The 16553-nt window shown below is 39.8% G+C and overlaps 1 protein-coding gene across 1 annotated transcript in view; it reads left to right on the top strand.

Annotated features, from left to right (window-relative positions):
* Nucleotides 1–16553, top strand: part of runx1t1.L (RUNX1 translocation partner 1 L homeolog) — a gene marked incomplete at its 3' end in the record, with an annotated part of 110218 nt that overhangs the window by 73710 nt on the left and 19955 nt on the right. Inside the window, 4 exon segments of the mRNA NM_001095596.1 lie at nt 73–162; nt 8362–8543; nt 12798–13048; nt 14691–14776. Coding sequence (NP_001089065.1) covers nt 73–162; nt 8362–8543; nt 12798–13048; nt 14691–14776 — 609 coding nt within the window.

The following is a 16553-nucleotide window of genomic DNA, read 5'->3' as shown; positions in this document are numbered from 1 at the left end:
GTGTTGCTAACCTTTCTAAAGTGATGTCAATGTGGCATATGTATCCGCTAAACTATATTTTATATCTTACAGAATTCTACATTGACAATTGAAGAATTTCATTCCAAACTGCAAGAAGCGACTAACTTCCCACTGCGACCCTTTGTCATCCCATTTTTGAAGGTATTGCACGGTTCAGCGATCTGGAAATTATTTTCAAACCATATTGTTGCTAGGTCACAAATGTGTGTTTTACAGTTTTGCTTCTTTTTTTTTTTTTGGAAAGGAGAATAGAAAATAAATCTGAGCTGTGAGGACTGTACCTTGATGGACACACTTATCTGTGTGACACTTTGCCCTCAGGCTATTTCTTTATGTTATTTCTGGTTAGGCAGTGTGAAAAAGCTTGGAGTGAATCATTTAGGCCGATTTAATCTTCCCTGTAGAGAAGCAGGAATTTAGTAGAAAACGTAATACCTATATTCATAGGAATGTTAATGGTAATGTTTATGATTTGTAAGAGGAATAAATGATTAGTTACCTTGGAATATAATATAAAATTAGAGTTTTTTCCAAAAGGGTATGAAGCTTAAACCTTGAAACCATTGTTTAAGAGAAAGAAACATTCCATTGGTTCTTCCTAAAGGTCTTAATAGGCCCCCCAGATGATTAATACATTAAATATTTTTGAACACTGTCTGTTTATAAGGAGTTTCTAAATATAAAGATATGTTGTTTGACATTCTGCTTTTCAGCAGAGATTAATAAGTATTTTCTTTTTGTTCGCTTCATTGGGTATCGGTCTGTAGTCTTCTGTTTAAGGCACAGCAGGTACACATTTGGATCGATCCATCTTAAATTTTGAAATTTTTTAACACGTGTTTGTGACCATTGCTACATCCCCTTTCATGAAGTTTGAGTAATTGAGCAGTGATGTGCCTCTAAAAGTCTTAATGGAACTAGACGTGCACATGTAGCCTGATCTCATTACTAGTGTTTGGAGCCATAGTCCATCAATCAGTAAAGTTGCAGTATGTGGAGAATGTCTGCTGGCTCTTCTAGAAGAACAAAAATATATTGTTTGCTTGCAAAAAAGCCCAACTTGGAGGTCATCTAGGGTAAGATTTGAAGTAAACACTTGCTTCCTCTGTAACCTTGTTATGAGCTTGACCAATGATTGGCCCTCCAAGGAGGACTTTAACTGAAAAAGTCCACTCGAATAATATTAGACTGTTCTGTTTCTCTCTATGGCTACAGTGTGTATATATATTTGGAATGACATGTAGTGTTTTTTTAAGTTGTATAGTGATAGGAGACCCATCTGAAAATTCTAAACATTTACAGCTGCAGGCTGGACATCTTGTCATGATCTTGCTTGAGGTAGACTTGTTGACTTGTTATTTTGGCAGATCTGCCTTTTGTTTAGAAGACGCCCATAAAGAACTTGATTTATTGTTCTGCGCTCTTCATTTTGGGAAGAACCAGAAGCTGCAACATAGAAATTAAAACTAGTAAAGGTGGTTGAGGCATTACAATTTTAAGGTGGTAGCAGAACAGATGAAGTATGAGGTAAGATTAGGTAACCGTAAAACTCCTCAGCCAGACGTGCACATTTAGCCTCATCTCATAACTAATGTTTGGAGCCATAGTCCATCAACAAATGAAAACATGCACATTGCACACCATTGAATGATATCATAATTGGGATGTTCACATGCAGTGGCTCCAAGAGAGTGGAGCTGCCTGGATCAGTGACAGGGGAGTTCAGCTTTAAGGCCAGTAAAGTTGCAGTGTGTGGAGAATGTCTGTTTGCTCTTCTAGAAGAGCAGAAATATCTTGTTTGCTTGCAAGAAAGCCCAACTTGGAGGTCAACTAGGGTAAGATTTGAAGTGAACACTTGCTTCCTCTGTAACCTTGTTATGAGCTAAGGCTGGCCTTGACCAAAGCTTGGCCCTCTAAGGGGGACTATAACTGAAAAAGTCCACTCTAATAATATTAGACTGTTCTGTTTCTTTCTATGGCTACAGTATGTATATGTATTTGGAATGGCATGTAGTGTTTTTAAGTTGTACAGTGACAGGAGACCCATCTGAAAATTCTAAATAAGGCATATATAAAGCCCACAATCCTCCAACAGTTGATTACCAGACACTGGCTGAGGTTATTAGTAACTGGATCACTGCAACATTCCCAGCTGCAGGCTGGACATCTTGGCATAATCTTGCTTGAGGCAGACTAGTTGGCAGATTTCGGCAGATTTGCCTTTTGTTTAGAAGACCCCCATAAAGAACTTGATTTATTGTTTTGGGAAGAACCACAAACTGGAACATAGAAATTCAAACTAGTAAAGGTGCTTGAGGCATTACAATTTTAAGGTGGTAGCAGAACAGATAAAGTATGAAGTAAGATTAGGTAACCATGAAACTCCTCAGCCAGATGGTATGAGGCTGTTCCTCTCCGATCCAACTGGAGATCAGCCAAAGATAAAGTCATTATGTTTTGTAACTGAAGTAAGGTTGTACAAGGTCCCATGATTCATACTGTTAGTTTGTTTGTTAGATAAGTGTCCTATTGGTGTAACACTTAAAGGCATTGAACTTTCAGGGAGGCATCTATAAGTCAATATAAGAGGTCCTTTGACCTGTTTCCTTATCCACTTAAACACAAAAGACTTGAATGAAATATAAATTGTACGACAAGTAGTGTAATTAAGTGGTCTAGCTTTTTGCTCTAACTCAGTGGTTCCCAAACTTTTGGCCTAGCCCCAGAGGAGCCTGAACCATTGGCTGAGAGGGCCCAGTCTGATGGCTATTTCGGTTAGGGTTTGGGAAGGAAGGGAATACTTACTGAAAGTCTTGAACACACTCTCATGGTTAATTAGAGTAAGATTTTTGGGTAAACACTTATTAGCTGTCCTAAATAATTATGGAATAAATGGTTAATACAGGAGTATTGTCGTATATTTTTAATCTTGTTTTGAGCATACGGTGAGCTGAACAAATGTTGATCTTCAAAAGGAGGCTTGAACCAAAAAAGCCTCAATAACTCAGAAAGATTTAGAGTAGAGATAGGCTCTAGGGGCCCTGGTGGGTGGTCCGTTGCCTCTGCATTAGTTGGTTTTAAGAGAGGTAAATATAGCATGAAAATATGTTATATGCACATGAAAAATGATCAATTATACATGAACTTAGTTTGCAAAAAGTATAGCCTATATTTAGGGGTGTATTAGTATTAGTATGTCATTTCAGTAAAGCAGATTTTTCTTTCTGAATCTGATAATATGAACAATTTCTTTTGTGAATACCAATGATTTCTTTCCTGTATAAAAATGCCTGTCTTCAGGGTCAAGTTGGCTGCCATGAAAATTAGGGAGAAAAAAAAAACAGCTTACAAGGACACTTCCAGATCTTTCTATCAGAGCTGCACGCCATATGGTTGCCATATCATTTACTTTGGATCACTGGAATCAAAGATGCAACTTTTTTTTTTTCTAATTTTAGTGCTTTTCCTCAAAGGAGACATTAATGACAAAAACCATATGGTTGTGGGAACACGGGGCCTTAATAAGTGCATTCAAACCCAGCTGTAACAATATGCATTAAAATCTTGTTTTCATTAAGCTAATGTAACCCGCAGACCCGCGATTCCATTTTGCGTTTATGGAGAAACATTTACTGGAAGGATATTAGACACCACTCTAATTACCTAATCTGGCACCAGAATTAGAGCAAACAAAATTGCTTTGTATTACCATTTTTTTTAAATTGAAGAAAGATGTTTATGGAATTGCTGAATTAAAAAAAAAAATGAAAAACAAGTAAAGCTTCTTCCAGTGTCTCATCATTACATTGTGATTTGTAAAAGGCAGTATCTCTGGATCCCATTAGCTGGAAAACGCAGATCGTGCCATTAAACAGGGCCACAGTTAGAAGGGGCCCCGGCAATGTAGGAAGTCTTGGTTCCCCATTTGAAGGGGAAATATTGAATACATTCGCAATGTCCAATCTGAATCACAACAGCAGAGAATTGCAAGATAAAATATACCCCTCTTTGTGGCATGAGCTCATTCGGTAATGTAGAAAAGGTGCATAAACACTGAATAAATATAAACTACCAGATATAAATATAAATATAGTTTATTTTCTTCAAAGAAATACCTGATTCCACAGATCGAAAGTAAGCCAAGATAGTCTCTCTGGAGTCATTTTCCTACTCCACTTAGGCTCATAGACTCCACTAAGGCTCATAGTTTCATGCAACCCTTCCCTCGTTGCATTGTGCAGTGATGGATTTTGGGAGTTGAGGTGCTTCCCATCGTGGGTGCTGCACAGATTCTCTGTAAAGCAGAGTGACTGCAAGTCCCAGAATCCATCACTTCACAATGAAACAAGAGAAGATCAGATTTTGTACCTTTTCTACATAAGCCAAAATGGATGAGCTTGTGTCAAAAATGAGGTATTTAACTACTTGTGGAGAACTGCAGGTGGAATATTTCTGATGGAAGTACTTAAAGGAGAAGGAAAGGTTAAAACTAAGTAAACCTTAACAGAAAGGTCCATCTAAATATACCAGTAAACCCCCAAAGTAGTGCTGCTCTGAGTCCCCTGTCAAAAGAAACACTGCATTTCTTTCCTTCTATTGTGTACACATAGGCTTCTGTATCAGACTTCCTGCCTTCAGCTTAAACCTCATTGCCCTGGGCAAGAGCATGCTCAGTTTGCTCCTCTACCCCTCCCCCTTCTCTACTGTAATCAGAGCCCAGAGCAGGGAGAGACTCAGGCAGGAAGTGATGTCACACCCAGGGCCGGAACTAGGGGTAGGCAGAGTAGGCACGTGCCTAGGGCGCAAAGCTGGGAGGGCGCCAGGCACGTACCTCCTCTGTCGCCTACCCCATTGTCCGGTTCCCTTCTCTTGCCGACTTTTGCGCATGCGCAAATTCGCGCGTGCGCACGCGAGCGCAAATGCGCGCATGCGCACGCCAGCGCAAATGCGCGCACACAATACAGGCGCCGCGAGTGCCGGGCCTGCCTAGGGCGCCTGCCCAGCATGGCCCGGCACTGGTCACACCACATTAATACTGCAGCTCCTATCCTTAACAAACAGAGAGTTTCTAGAGCTTTTTACTCAGGTATGGTAAAACATTTTACAGAATAAATATAGGATTCTATCTTGCACTATTGCAGCTCATCTATTGGCAATAAAATGCCTCCGTAGCTTTCCTTCTCCTTTAAACTATTTAAGAATTATAATTGCAATGACCCTTGAACATTATTCCCCCAAAGAGGGGTCCCTCTAATACTGAGTAAATGGGGGCAAATTGCTTCTCTGGCACGCCCTAAAACCTGCCATTAGTTCAACCCCTTTTTTAGATGCCAAAAACCGTATTTCAATATCCAAATCATCACACCCCCTTAGTGCCTCTGGGAATCACCAGCATGGTAACAGCTAGAAAAGCACCCAAAACCACTTTAGTGAGCCTTACAGTTTTATTCCAAAATATCCAGAAACATTTCAGATGGTTTTTATCAATTTTTTTGCTAAATACTAGAACTCAAATTTTCTGTTACATTGGGCAGAATTTTAGTAAACACCCATATATTTTCTTATTTTGCTATTTCTTCGCTTTTGTAATGTTAAAGGCTCTTGTATAAATCCAGGGACAGATGTGGGCTCCAGCCAAAACCACTATTCAGAATAGGCTGGACTGAGGGTTTATCAAACATTGTCCTGGGAATGGTTTGTTCATTCACTACATCTAATAAACGGGCTTGTTAGGACTCGTTTTTTCCGCAAACATCAGATTAGGGTCCTGCAAGTGAAGCCCACTGCTGTGCAGTGAATGTATTGAGGTTAGTCCTGGCCGGGAGCCAGCTGAACATTGCCAAGAGACATCTGCGCACAACATGGCCAACGTGTGTCAATTCTCCTAATTATCATTCAGGAATTTGTATTTTTTGCAGACTATTGCTAGCTTTGGTCCTGATACAAACAACATTATATTTATTAACAAGTTTGCTCCTCTCTGTGATAACCAATCAGTCACATTTTCTAACTGCAAATGACTGATTAAAATGAATGGATAATTGGTTGCCAAGGATTACTGGGCTGGGGCAAAATCCCTTGCATGTCTCATCTCATAAATGAACCTACAAGCAATGGCATAAGTGACTTGTCACAATGGATATCAGGGCCCGGTTGGTAGATTCTTAGAAACCAGGGAGCGTTTGCCAGAGATAAATTGGCCTGTAAATAGAACACTAAATAGGGTACAATTTACTGATGTGTATTAAAAAGCAAGTTAATGCCTCAGTATCATTCCAGTGCCACCTCTTCATCTGGGTGGAAGTGCCAGGGCAGTGTACCAGTACATGAGTCACTAAGGTACCCTACACCCATCTCTGGGATAATTTGCCTTTTGGAGAATTTTGTAGAAGAAGAGGAGGTAGGAAACCTAGAAGGTATGTTGGGTACATTATACTAAGGTATAGGGCAGTAGGGCAGCCTTATACCTTAGTATAAACAAGAGGATAACTACTTGCACTGGCATTGGCTGCCCTTTAAATGTTGTACTTCAGTTAAAGTTAAACTTCCCCTATAAAGGAAAAACTTATTAAACACTACTGTCTCTGAAACCCAATTATAATACCAATCGTGATCATAATCATGCTGTGCAGTTAAAATATATGGTTGTGCTGGGACTGGTACCTAGCAGTCTGGCAGGAGCAGTTTTTGTTGGCAGTTCTAGAGGGACAGGAATCTATGTTTCCTATTTATTAGGCAGTACATGGAGTGTTCAGAGAGAACTTTCCCAAGCTGACTAACAAATATGCACAGACGATAACACATAACTGGGAAAGAATGACTGGGAAACAAGGCTTTCTCATAGCACAACTTGCCTCCAAAGGGGCCTGGACTGTAGAATACAAGGTTAAATGCTTTCCTCACGAGAAACCAATTATCCACATTGCATTAGGATACAGCAGATCAGAGAAGGACAGACCCTGCAAGTTAATTAACTATGGCATCTGTATATATTATGTTTGTAAATAAACAAGTTCCTTCCCTCTGTTTTCTAGATATATTTATGGGTTTGGTTTTAACACAAGCCTTTGTGGATGCAATTTACATAGCAAATAGCTGTTCCCAGTATGGGTGGCAGATAAGGTCAAGGCAATAACATTGAAAATGCCCAAAGGAAGTGTGGTACATGATGTATGGATAGGGCTGCATAACCACCTCCCTCTAGGACAGTAGTTTTAAGACCTTTTTGGTACAAACCCCCCTCTGAAGTCCAACAGTTCTCCAGCCACTCCTCCCAGATGACTCATAACATGGTTTTGAAAACATGGCTTTTCCATTAGTTTATTCTCAAGTCTCACTCTAAATGGCCTTCCAGGTTATGAAGCAAGGCAAACAGATTTCATCTTAGGTTGAGGGATCACCCGCTTTCCCGGCCAATATGCTGGGACTAGGTGAGCAACTGTACTGTTTGGGAACCACTGTGTAATGGTTTTCATGAGCATACAGTAATGCGTTATGTACTGGTTTCTAACATCAATTAATTAGTGATGGGCAAATCTGTCAATGAGAAATTCGCAAAACGCAAAAAAAAAATCGTGAAAATTTAGCAAAAAGCCAATGAGTGTTACAATTATTTTGACACGCGCCAATTGTGACACGATCGGCAATTTTTATACGCGCGACTCTTTTGTCCAAATGCATTAAAGTCAATGGCGGTCTGAAAAATGTTGACGCGCAACAATTTTTATGCACACGCCAATGACTCTTTTGTCCAAATGCATCAAAGTCAATGGGCATCTGAATTATTTTGCAAGCAACAATATTTTTATCGCATCAAATTTTCCCACAGAAAATTTTCGCGGGAGTTTTGCGAAAACATTCACCGTTCGCCAAAATCCTGAAATTCATCAATCGATGCCTGGTATATCTATATATATTGAAGATTTTACCTAACTGAGATGTTCTTTTATAACCTATAGCCCATACTTATCTATATTAAATTGAAAGGACGGATGAGTTAGTAGCTGTGATCCTTGTAGGGGAAATTAATACTTCATAAATCTGCTTCATAAATCATCTATGCAATGTTAATATTTCTTATTGGTAGGAAGCTGGCAGCCTGACCAGCAACCACACAACTCTCACTACTGGTCCAGCTGATGGTTTAGTAGGCTGGAGACCTAGTGGTCCTCAATCGTTTGTTGACGCTTTACTTTACTTCTTCGAAAAAAGGTTTTGTACAAATGCTGCTCTGTGCCAAAGAGGGGGGTAATGTGAAGAGTTTTGTGAAGAACGGTGTGCTTTCTAGAGTTCAAATTTTATAGCAAGCTGTTCTCTCTGTGTTTGTTGTATATTTTATAGGCCAATCTGCCCCTGCTACAGCGGGAGCTTCTGCACTGCGCACGGCTGGCCAAGCAGAACCCAGCCCAGTACCTCGCTCAGCATGAGCAACTGCTTCTGGATGCCAGCACCACCTCACCTGTTGACTCCTCAGAGTTGCTTCTCGATGTGAATGAAAACGGGAAGAGGAGAACTCCAGATAGGTAAAGGAAGATAAGATGACAAATATACAAGGTTGCACAAGCCAATCTATTGTCTTTTATATGTGGTTCTTCTTGGTTGCCTAAAAGGTGTACAGAAATATACATTGGGCAGATCATGGCCAAATGTGGATAGACTATTAAATTCACAATGTTTAAAAGCGGAAAAGTTGCAAAATCAATAAATCAATTATTTCAATGTTTGCAGACCATACAGTGATATGTATATATTGATATTGCATGATGTGCTGATTAAAAGCTCAACAAAGAATTAGGGTAGAAATGCTATATATAATGTTCTGGGCTTCTGTACCAACCAAGACCAACATACCCCTTTAGCAGAGAAGATGTGTGCCCCAGAAAATCCCCCAGTAGCTCCCCATCTTTTTTTCTGCTGATTCACTGCACATGCTCTGTGCTGCTGTCACTTACTGAGCTTAGGGACCCACTCACATTATAAAAAATATATACACAGGGTTGGACTGGGCCGGCAGGACCAGCGCCGGATTTCACTTTTGGGCGCCCCTAGGCCGCGCGGTCCGACCAGGCGGCCGCGCGGTCCTAGCGCCCGCCTTCCCAGCGCGCCGGCGAAAAAATGCCGGCGCAGCTGGTGCAGTTGAACGGCGGCTGGGCGGCATGCCGCCCCTATTTCTTTGCCGTCCTAGGCCCGGGCCTATGCGGCCTTGCCGCAAATCCGGGCCTGGGCAGGACACCGGGAAAAAACCTGGTGGGTCCTGCCAGCCCAGACCCAATCCCTGCCTGCACTCCAAGCTGCTGATCTCCCTCCCCCGATGCGCTGCTGGAAAGTTGATTCTACACGCGATCGGGGGAGGAGCGGCAGCTCACCTCAAGTGGGGTATGAGGGAGGAGTGGCTGGGGCCCTCTGGGGGGCACAGGGGCCTTTGGGGCGGCAGCCCTGTGAGCCCTGCACCCACCAGTCTGACCCTGTATATACAAGGCTGATTAGTAGTTTCAGATTCACATTACATGGCAGCACTGATATTGCCTCTGAATTCTTTATTAATCAGCTCTCAAGCATCAACTAGTGTGACAAACATAACCACTTTTTCCTATTGAAGTTTTTCCCTAAGATTAGCTTCTCAACAGCAGCCTGGAGCACACTGAGCATGTGCAGTGCCACTGGCAGAGAAAATATGGCCTTATAGGATTAAAGATGGAGGGCTGCTGTGGACATTTTTGGATGCATGAATCATTATTGTTATTGGGATGCTGAGCCTCTGGGTTTATATTGTAAGTTTAGTATATCATATACAGCATTTCTAGCCAGATTCTATTTTAGGCTTTAATTCTCCTTTAGGTTGAAAAATATATTTTAAGAGATTACAAATTGACTTATTTATTTAACATAATATTCATTCTAAAGTCTACCGAAGTGTGAACTTTCTCTCCTTACAATAAAAACAGAGCTGGTATTCCCTATTGTCAAATAAGGGAATTGACTACAGATAAGCTAAATTCCACAGTACATGGCTCATATTCAGATATCTGGCAAAAACACTTAAATATAGTCGTTTTGGATTTTCTTGGTTGTTAAACATACTTTTTCTCTTTATTCATACACATGGAATATCTTTCGAGCAACCCACTTAAAACCACACCAATCTTCATCAAGATTCTAGAAAGTGCTTAAAATATTAAGAGCAAGAATAAAAAATAAAATGACATTTTAATGATATGTTTATTCACTTTTATGTATTTCCTGTCTAGCAGAAACTAATCCTATGGAAATGTATTGGTATGGTGGAGCGCATCTGTGGTTTGAGAACAGCCCTGCTAACATATGGTTTCAGATTTGATATTCGGAGACTTAAAACAGTGCTAACCATCAAAAAAAGAATATTCCACATATATAGAAGAAGAAGAGGGGGATATGAACCTTGATTCTCAGCCTCCTATAAAGATTTGTGATGTTTATTTTGGGAATCATGTAGGGCATGTTTTAAGGGCAATAATCCCACCGTATATTTCTGCCATAATCAATTAAAAGATCCTGTCTTGGTTCATCAAAGTGGACTTTGAATTCATTCACTTCTCCAAAAATTGAGTCATATCCCTATAACTCATAACCCCCCCCCCCCAATATCTCAGAAAGCAGACAAACTGATATTTGTGCCCATATTGTTTCTTCTTTGATTGGGTTATCTTCACAGACTCAGAGTCTTCTCAAGCATGAAATTAGAAATGCCAAGGAATTTAGCCAGGAGCTATTTTTCATAAACGGATCAGATGCTAATTTTTTATTTCAGTCACAATGTTGATAAGCCTGGAGAGAGGAAAATACAGAGCCGGATGGGTTGAAAATAAAGTGTAGCATCAAAGCATGGGCATTATATGTGATGTTTGTAGAAATACATTTTCCCTTTGACCGGAGATAATTGGCTTGTGGACAGCTGTTAAGTACGGCTCCCAGCATCCCCAGGAGAGGGATGATACCGCTTTAAAAGTTAAAGTGTGGTAGCAGAGTGATAAAAACGATGAACAATAAATGCTACGTGCTGATTGCTAAAGACTAACACTGGTATTATACATTATATTATCATGATATTTGGGGGGCTACAGCAGACTTTATTTCTAGTACCCTCTTTAGGAAGTCAGTTTGCTACACCCACCCATAGTGGATGCTCCAGAGTAACACAGTGGGTGTTTAACTACAGATTAGGACCCAAAATAGGTACCAGTGCTGTTCCGAGTGGGTCTCAATGACCCTCTTTAAAAAATAGAAATTTCCTGCTACAATAGTTAACAATAATTAAAGGAAAAGGATAATCATTTGGGAAGTGCCTATTTTTCAAGCACCCCCATCCCAACCCGCCACCCAAAGAGAATACAATCCCTGAACTTGTTTTGTAGGCCAGTGTTCCTCTTCGCTGAAAAATTCACTAGATGTCATGCTGGCTTCTAGTGCCCTTATAGCTGTATGGGACTGCATGCATAATTTGTATGCATGAAGTCCCAGACAGCCAATGGGAAGAGGCCACAGATGGAGACAAGGAGTAGGACTATACCCTGGACCGGTGCATTTCTCAGTGCAGAGTTAAAATGACCTGGTATTAAGGGCAGTAACTGTAATCACTGAAGTGGGTGCCTGAGAAATAAACACCTCCCTGTAATCTTCATGTTCCTTGTCCTTTAAAATAAGATGCATAATTAATTAAAATAATTAAACCTGTGTTATGGGTCCAAAGAAGACTCCCAAATCCAATTTGGTTCCCTTGAGAAAAAATGTAAGGAAAAAATAGCTACAGTAAGATGAGAAGAGGTTGTTCTCTTAAACCCATTATGGAGAGAGAATAGAATGCAAATAATTAAAACAATAAGAATTCAAATTTGAACCTTCTTTTTAGTTGCAGCCCATGGGACCTAAATGTTTACTTGGTCGGACCTTAATCCTATTTTCAGTGCTGAAGGCTGTGCTTGCTTTTCAGACTATCAATCTACTTTCTACATATATCATTTATTGTTTTTAGAATCTGCTCAGTTCTTTGGGGCTTTTCTATGGAAACTAGATGAGACTTTCGTGTATGAACAAGCTGACAGCAAAGCTTTATGTTTTAGTGAAAGTGTTCTGGCTGCATATGGTCGGACACGGATGAGCAGCCACGGTTAGATTTTGGAGTCTATTAAACTCGCTCATTAAAAAGATCAATCTGTTTCAATAATAACGTCATTCACAGAAAGAGGGGGGGGAACCCAAAGAAGTCTGACATGTGAGGAGAAAGCACATTTGTCCATGACATGTCACGCTAGTCAGAAGCTTAATATGTTTATCTTACTGACGGACTTCAGTTTCAACTCCTGCAGACATTCTCATCCACTGGATTATTTATAGGAATCCAATTACTGACCACGTATCTGGAAAGTTGTATTGACCCAAAATTAAATGCATCTTTGGACCATTAGGGTAGAAAGGGGGATTTGCTCTAAGCCCCCCGGGTTAGTTTGAGTTCCTCCCGGATCTGGTCAGATAGGATGATATTACTTTAATATTATGAAAGCTGTATCTAGCTGTGCTATATATACATCTTTATAATCAATTGAGTTAATTGCACACGGCCCGCTTAAAGGGATTTGCCAGCATAGGTATTCATATGATAAGCACAATTCTACATGATCATTGGAGGGTATAGTTGCTTGTTAAGTATTTTACAATATTAGACAACTAACTGATGATAGGTGGCTTTTCAGATGATTAAATGCATGGGACTCATTGTAGTAAAAACACTGTTCTCTTTTCAGAACCAAAGAAAATGGCTTTGACAGAGAGCCTTTGCACTCAGAACATCCAAGCAAGCGGCCGTGCACTATAAGCCCAGGTCAGCGGTACAGTCCAAATAACGGTTTATCCTTCCAACCCAATGGACTGCCCCATCCGACCCCACCACCACCTCAGCATTATCGTTTGGATGATATGGCCATTGCCCATCACTACAGGGACTCGTACAGACATCCCAACCACAGGGACCTCAGGGACAGGAACAGACCTATGGGTAAGCGCAATACTGGTGTTTAAGGGGACACTAAACATTCTCTTGTTTAAGAGAACTAATATATCTGTCATATGTAAATGTTAGCATTTGGTGACTTCAATGACCTCCATCCACCATAATTAAAGGGGTTGTTCATCTTTAAATTAACTTTTAGTATGATGCAGAGAGTGATATTCTGAGACAATTTGCAATTGGCTTTCATTTTTTATCATTTGTGGTTTTTGAGTTATTTAGCTTTTTATTCAGAAGCTCTCCAGTTTGCAATGTCAGCAACGGGTCCAAATTCCCCTAGTAACCATGCATTGATTTGAATAAGAGACTGGAATATGCATAGGAGAAGGCTTGAAAAGAAAGATGAGTAATAAAAAGTAGCAATAGCAATAAATGTGTAGCCTTACAGAGCATTTGTTTTTTAGATGGGGTCAGGGACCCCCATTTAAAAGCTGGAAAGAAGAAGGCAAATAATTTAAAAACTATAGAAAATAAATAATGACAACTAATTGAAAAGTTGGTTAGAATTAGCCATTCTTTAACATACTAAAAATTAACTTAAAGATAAACCACCACTTTAAAAGAATGATAGTAGTTACATACATAGTTAAATTGGGTTGAAAAAAGACAAAGTCCATCAAGTTCAACCCCTCGTTAATTAACTAAGCTGCCATAGTCCATCTTATTGCTTGATTTTTTAGCCCTTGACGTCGCAAGCAAATTAATTTGCGAATCCGCGGCAACAATTCGCCGGTGAAAACTCTGGCATGAAAAAAATAAATCGGCGAGCGTCAAAATTGGCACGCGCATAAAAATTGCAGCGCATAAAAATAATTCGCCACACATTGACATTAATGCATTTGGACCAAATAGTCACGCATATAAAAATAGACACTTGCGTCAAAATTAACATGCATCAAAATTATTTTGCCGCCCATTGACTTCAATGCGTTTTGCAAATTTTTCACTGTTTTGCGAATTTCTCTGTAAATTCTCAAATTTTTCGCCTAAGTGAAACTGCACCGATTCGCCCATCACTAACGGCAAGGACTAAATTATCCTGAGGCCAGTTTTCAAAGGAAGGTGCAGGGGACATCTAACAGTTAATTGTGATATCAAATGTATGCCGTTCTGTTTATAGGTATTTTATTAAAACTATAATTTTACAAGCATTTCTTATTCTGGCTTTTATTCTCAGTAAGTGAATCTGAAATGGGGAAGTCCATACCATATTGCTATTGATTTAAATGTAGGAGAGAAGTAACTTAAAGAACGTCAAGTTACCCTCTGCTGAACTCGGAACTCCTGCAGAAGAGCTGACAGCCAGATGTGGTTAAAGCCCAGCATCTAATCTTTTTTTAGTCAGAAAATGAGAAGAAGTGAAGGTGCAGAACCTGACATACGAAAGGACCCAGCACATTCCCACATTGTCTTCTTGTTGTCATTTCATCTTTGTATTTTTCATTGCAATGCATCCACTTTAAATGAAAAAAAAGACACATTCCACATTGCAAGAATTTTCCAGGGCTTATTTAATTTCCACTGGGACTAACAAAATAATGATTGGAATAGGTTACCAGAATAAAAAAAAAAAAACATCATTGTTTATTTCTTTTTATAAAGACATTTTTTTCCCCTCTTTTTCTTCCAGGGTTGCACGGAACACGCCAAGAAGAAATGATAGACCACAGACTGACAGACAGAGAATGGGCAGAAGAATGGAAACACCTTGATCATGTAAGATCATGTAATATTAAAAAAACATTCTTTGGAAAGAGCAATAACGGCCCTCCTGCTCTGTTAGGCCATAGGCATGTGTAGCATTTTGACTGCCTAGATCGTTCTGGGAGAACCTTCATCATCTGCCACCACTTTCCCTTTCAAAACAAAATTCTCTACCTCTGGCAAATGCCAGAAGGTATTACTCAAAAACTCTTCTTTTAGGCAGTTCCCCTCAGTCTTATTAGAATTTAAATGAACCCTGATCAGGTAACGATCAAGAGATAATTAAAATTGGCCCCACAGGACAATCACATACAATATACAGTAGCTGAGAGATACCCAAGTTTCAGTGTTGTGCACCCACCCAAGGCCATATTCAGCCATAACTAGAGGCTAGGAAATTAACTTATCCAAATCTTTATTGCCCTGTATTCAAGCAATTTTATGTGATACCATTTTTGGCTCATGGTTCATTTGCTGGTTGTAGTTAAGATGAGCCATTTTGGATCTATTTGCACCGGAAATAGGACATGTTCATTTAGTGCAATATCTATTATTTGTTTTACCACCACTATTGACTGTTAAACCCATTTGGTCTCAGTCCAGTAACAGACATGATTGGCTCACCCATGGTGTACTTTACAAACCCTGATTTAATCATCTCACCTCTTCAGCTGCTTAATCATTATGTGTTGCCTTTCTTAGTTGGCTTTACTATAGTTGGACAAAACACTAACGGGGGAATGTAATAAAAGTCGCAAATAGCAAAACAATTCGCACCAATAAGAATAAAAATCCACATCTCGCAATGTAATATTGTTCCTTAAACTGTTATTACATTGCGAATTTTAATTACACACAAGTGCTTGAAGGTGTCGTAATCTTTTGGAACAACCATAACAACTTTTTCAGTAAGAAGTTTTATCACATTTACTTGTTGCAAACTATAAAATTTGCTAACGGCCTTCCACTTTCGCTAAACAGTTTCCAGGGTCGCAAAAGCTATATTAAATTCGCGCAAAGCAAAATTTGTTCGGGCAAAGGCGTAACTTTTCGCATTGCAAATACTTTTTCCGTTACTGACTATTATTACATTCCCCCGCATGGGGCCTATTTATTATGCTCTGTCAAACAAAATTTGCCAGAAAAACGGTGTAAAAAGATGAGTAAAATATATGGCAAATGTATTCACCGCCGTTATTTTACACTGCTTCTGGCGGAAATTGCTCAAAGAAAAAGCGTGTAAAAAAAATGTTACGCCATTTTTTTATACAGCAATGTCTGGCGAATGATTCCAGCGATTTTTACACCTCATAATAAATCCGCCTCTTAGTATATACTAATAGGGATGGGCGAATTTGACCCGTTTCATTTCGCCAAAAATGTTGCCGCCAGCGAAATATCGCCGACTCCCATTAAAGTCTATCCCTATATACTAACTGGGGCAGCTAGATAACTGACCCCCGTCATCAGTAGGGGATATATTTGAGAATGCCACTTATTAAACATAGTTGTGTCCCCTATTTGGAATCCTGGCAATCTTAGTTTTTCTTTTAGCTTTTGTGAATAAAATGGAAGACAGAAACAGAACTGGGGCATGCCTACTATAAACATGATTGGTCTGTTCAAAGCAGTTGCCTGAATGGGTTCTTCTCTCTGGGCTATGCTTCGCTGAGCTAACTAATTTACAGTATATCATTTTTATATGCCGTGCGTTGTCGCCTTGCACCGTTGTCGAGCGCGGAGTAATGACTGACATTTCCACTGCAGTTTGCGACGGGCCTATGCAAAT

This window comes from Xenopus laevis, chromosome 6L, assembly GCF_017654675.1.
Source record: "Xenopus laevis strain J_2021 chromosome 6L, Xenopus_laevis_v10.1, whole genome shotgun sequence".
Taxonomy (NCBI): domain Eukaryota; kingdom Metazoa; phylum Chordata; class Amphibia; order Anura; family Pipidae; genus Xenopus; species Xenopus laevis.
Note: the sequence above shows the minus strand (reverse complement) of the source record. Positions and strands in the feature narration are given on the sequence as shown.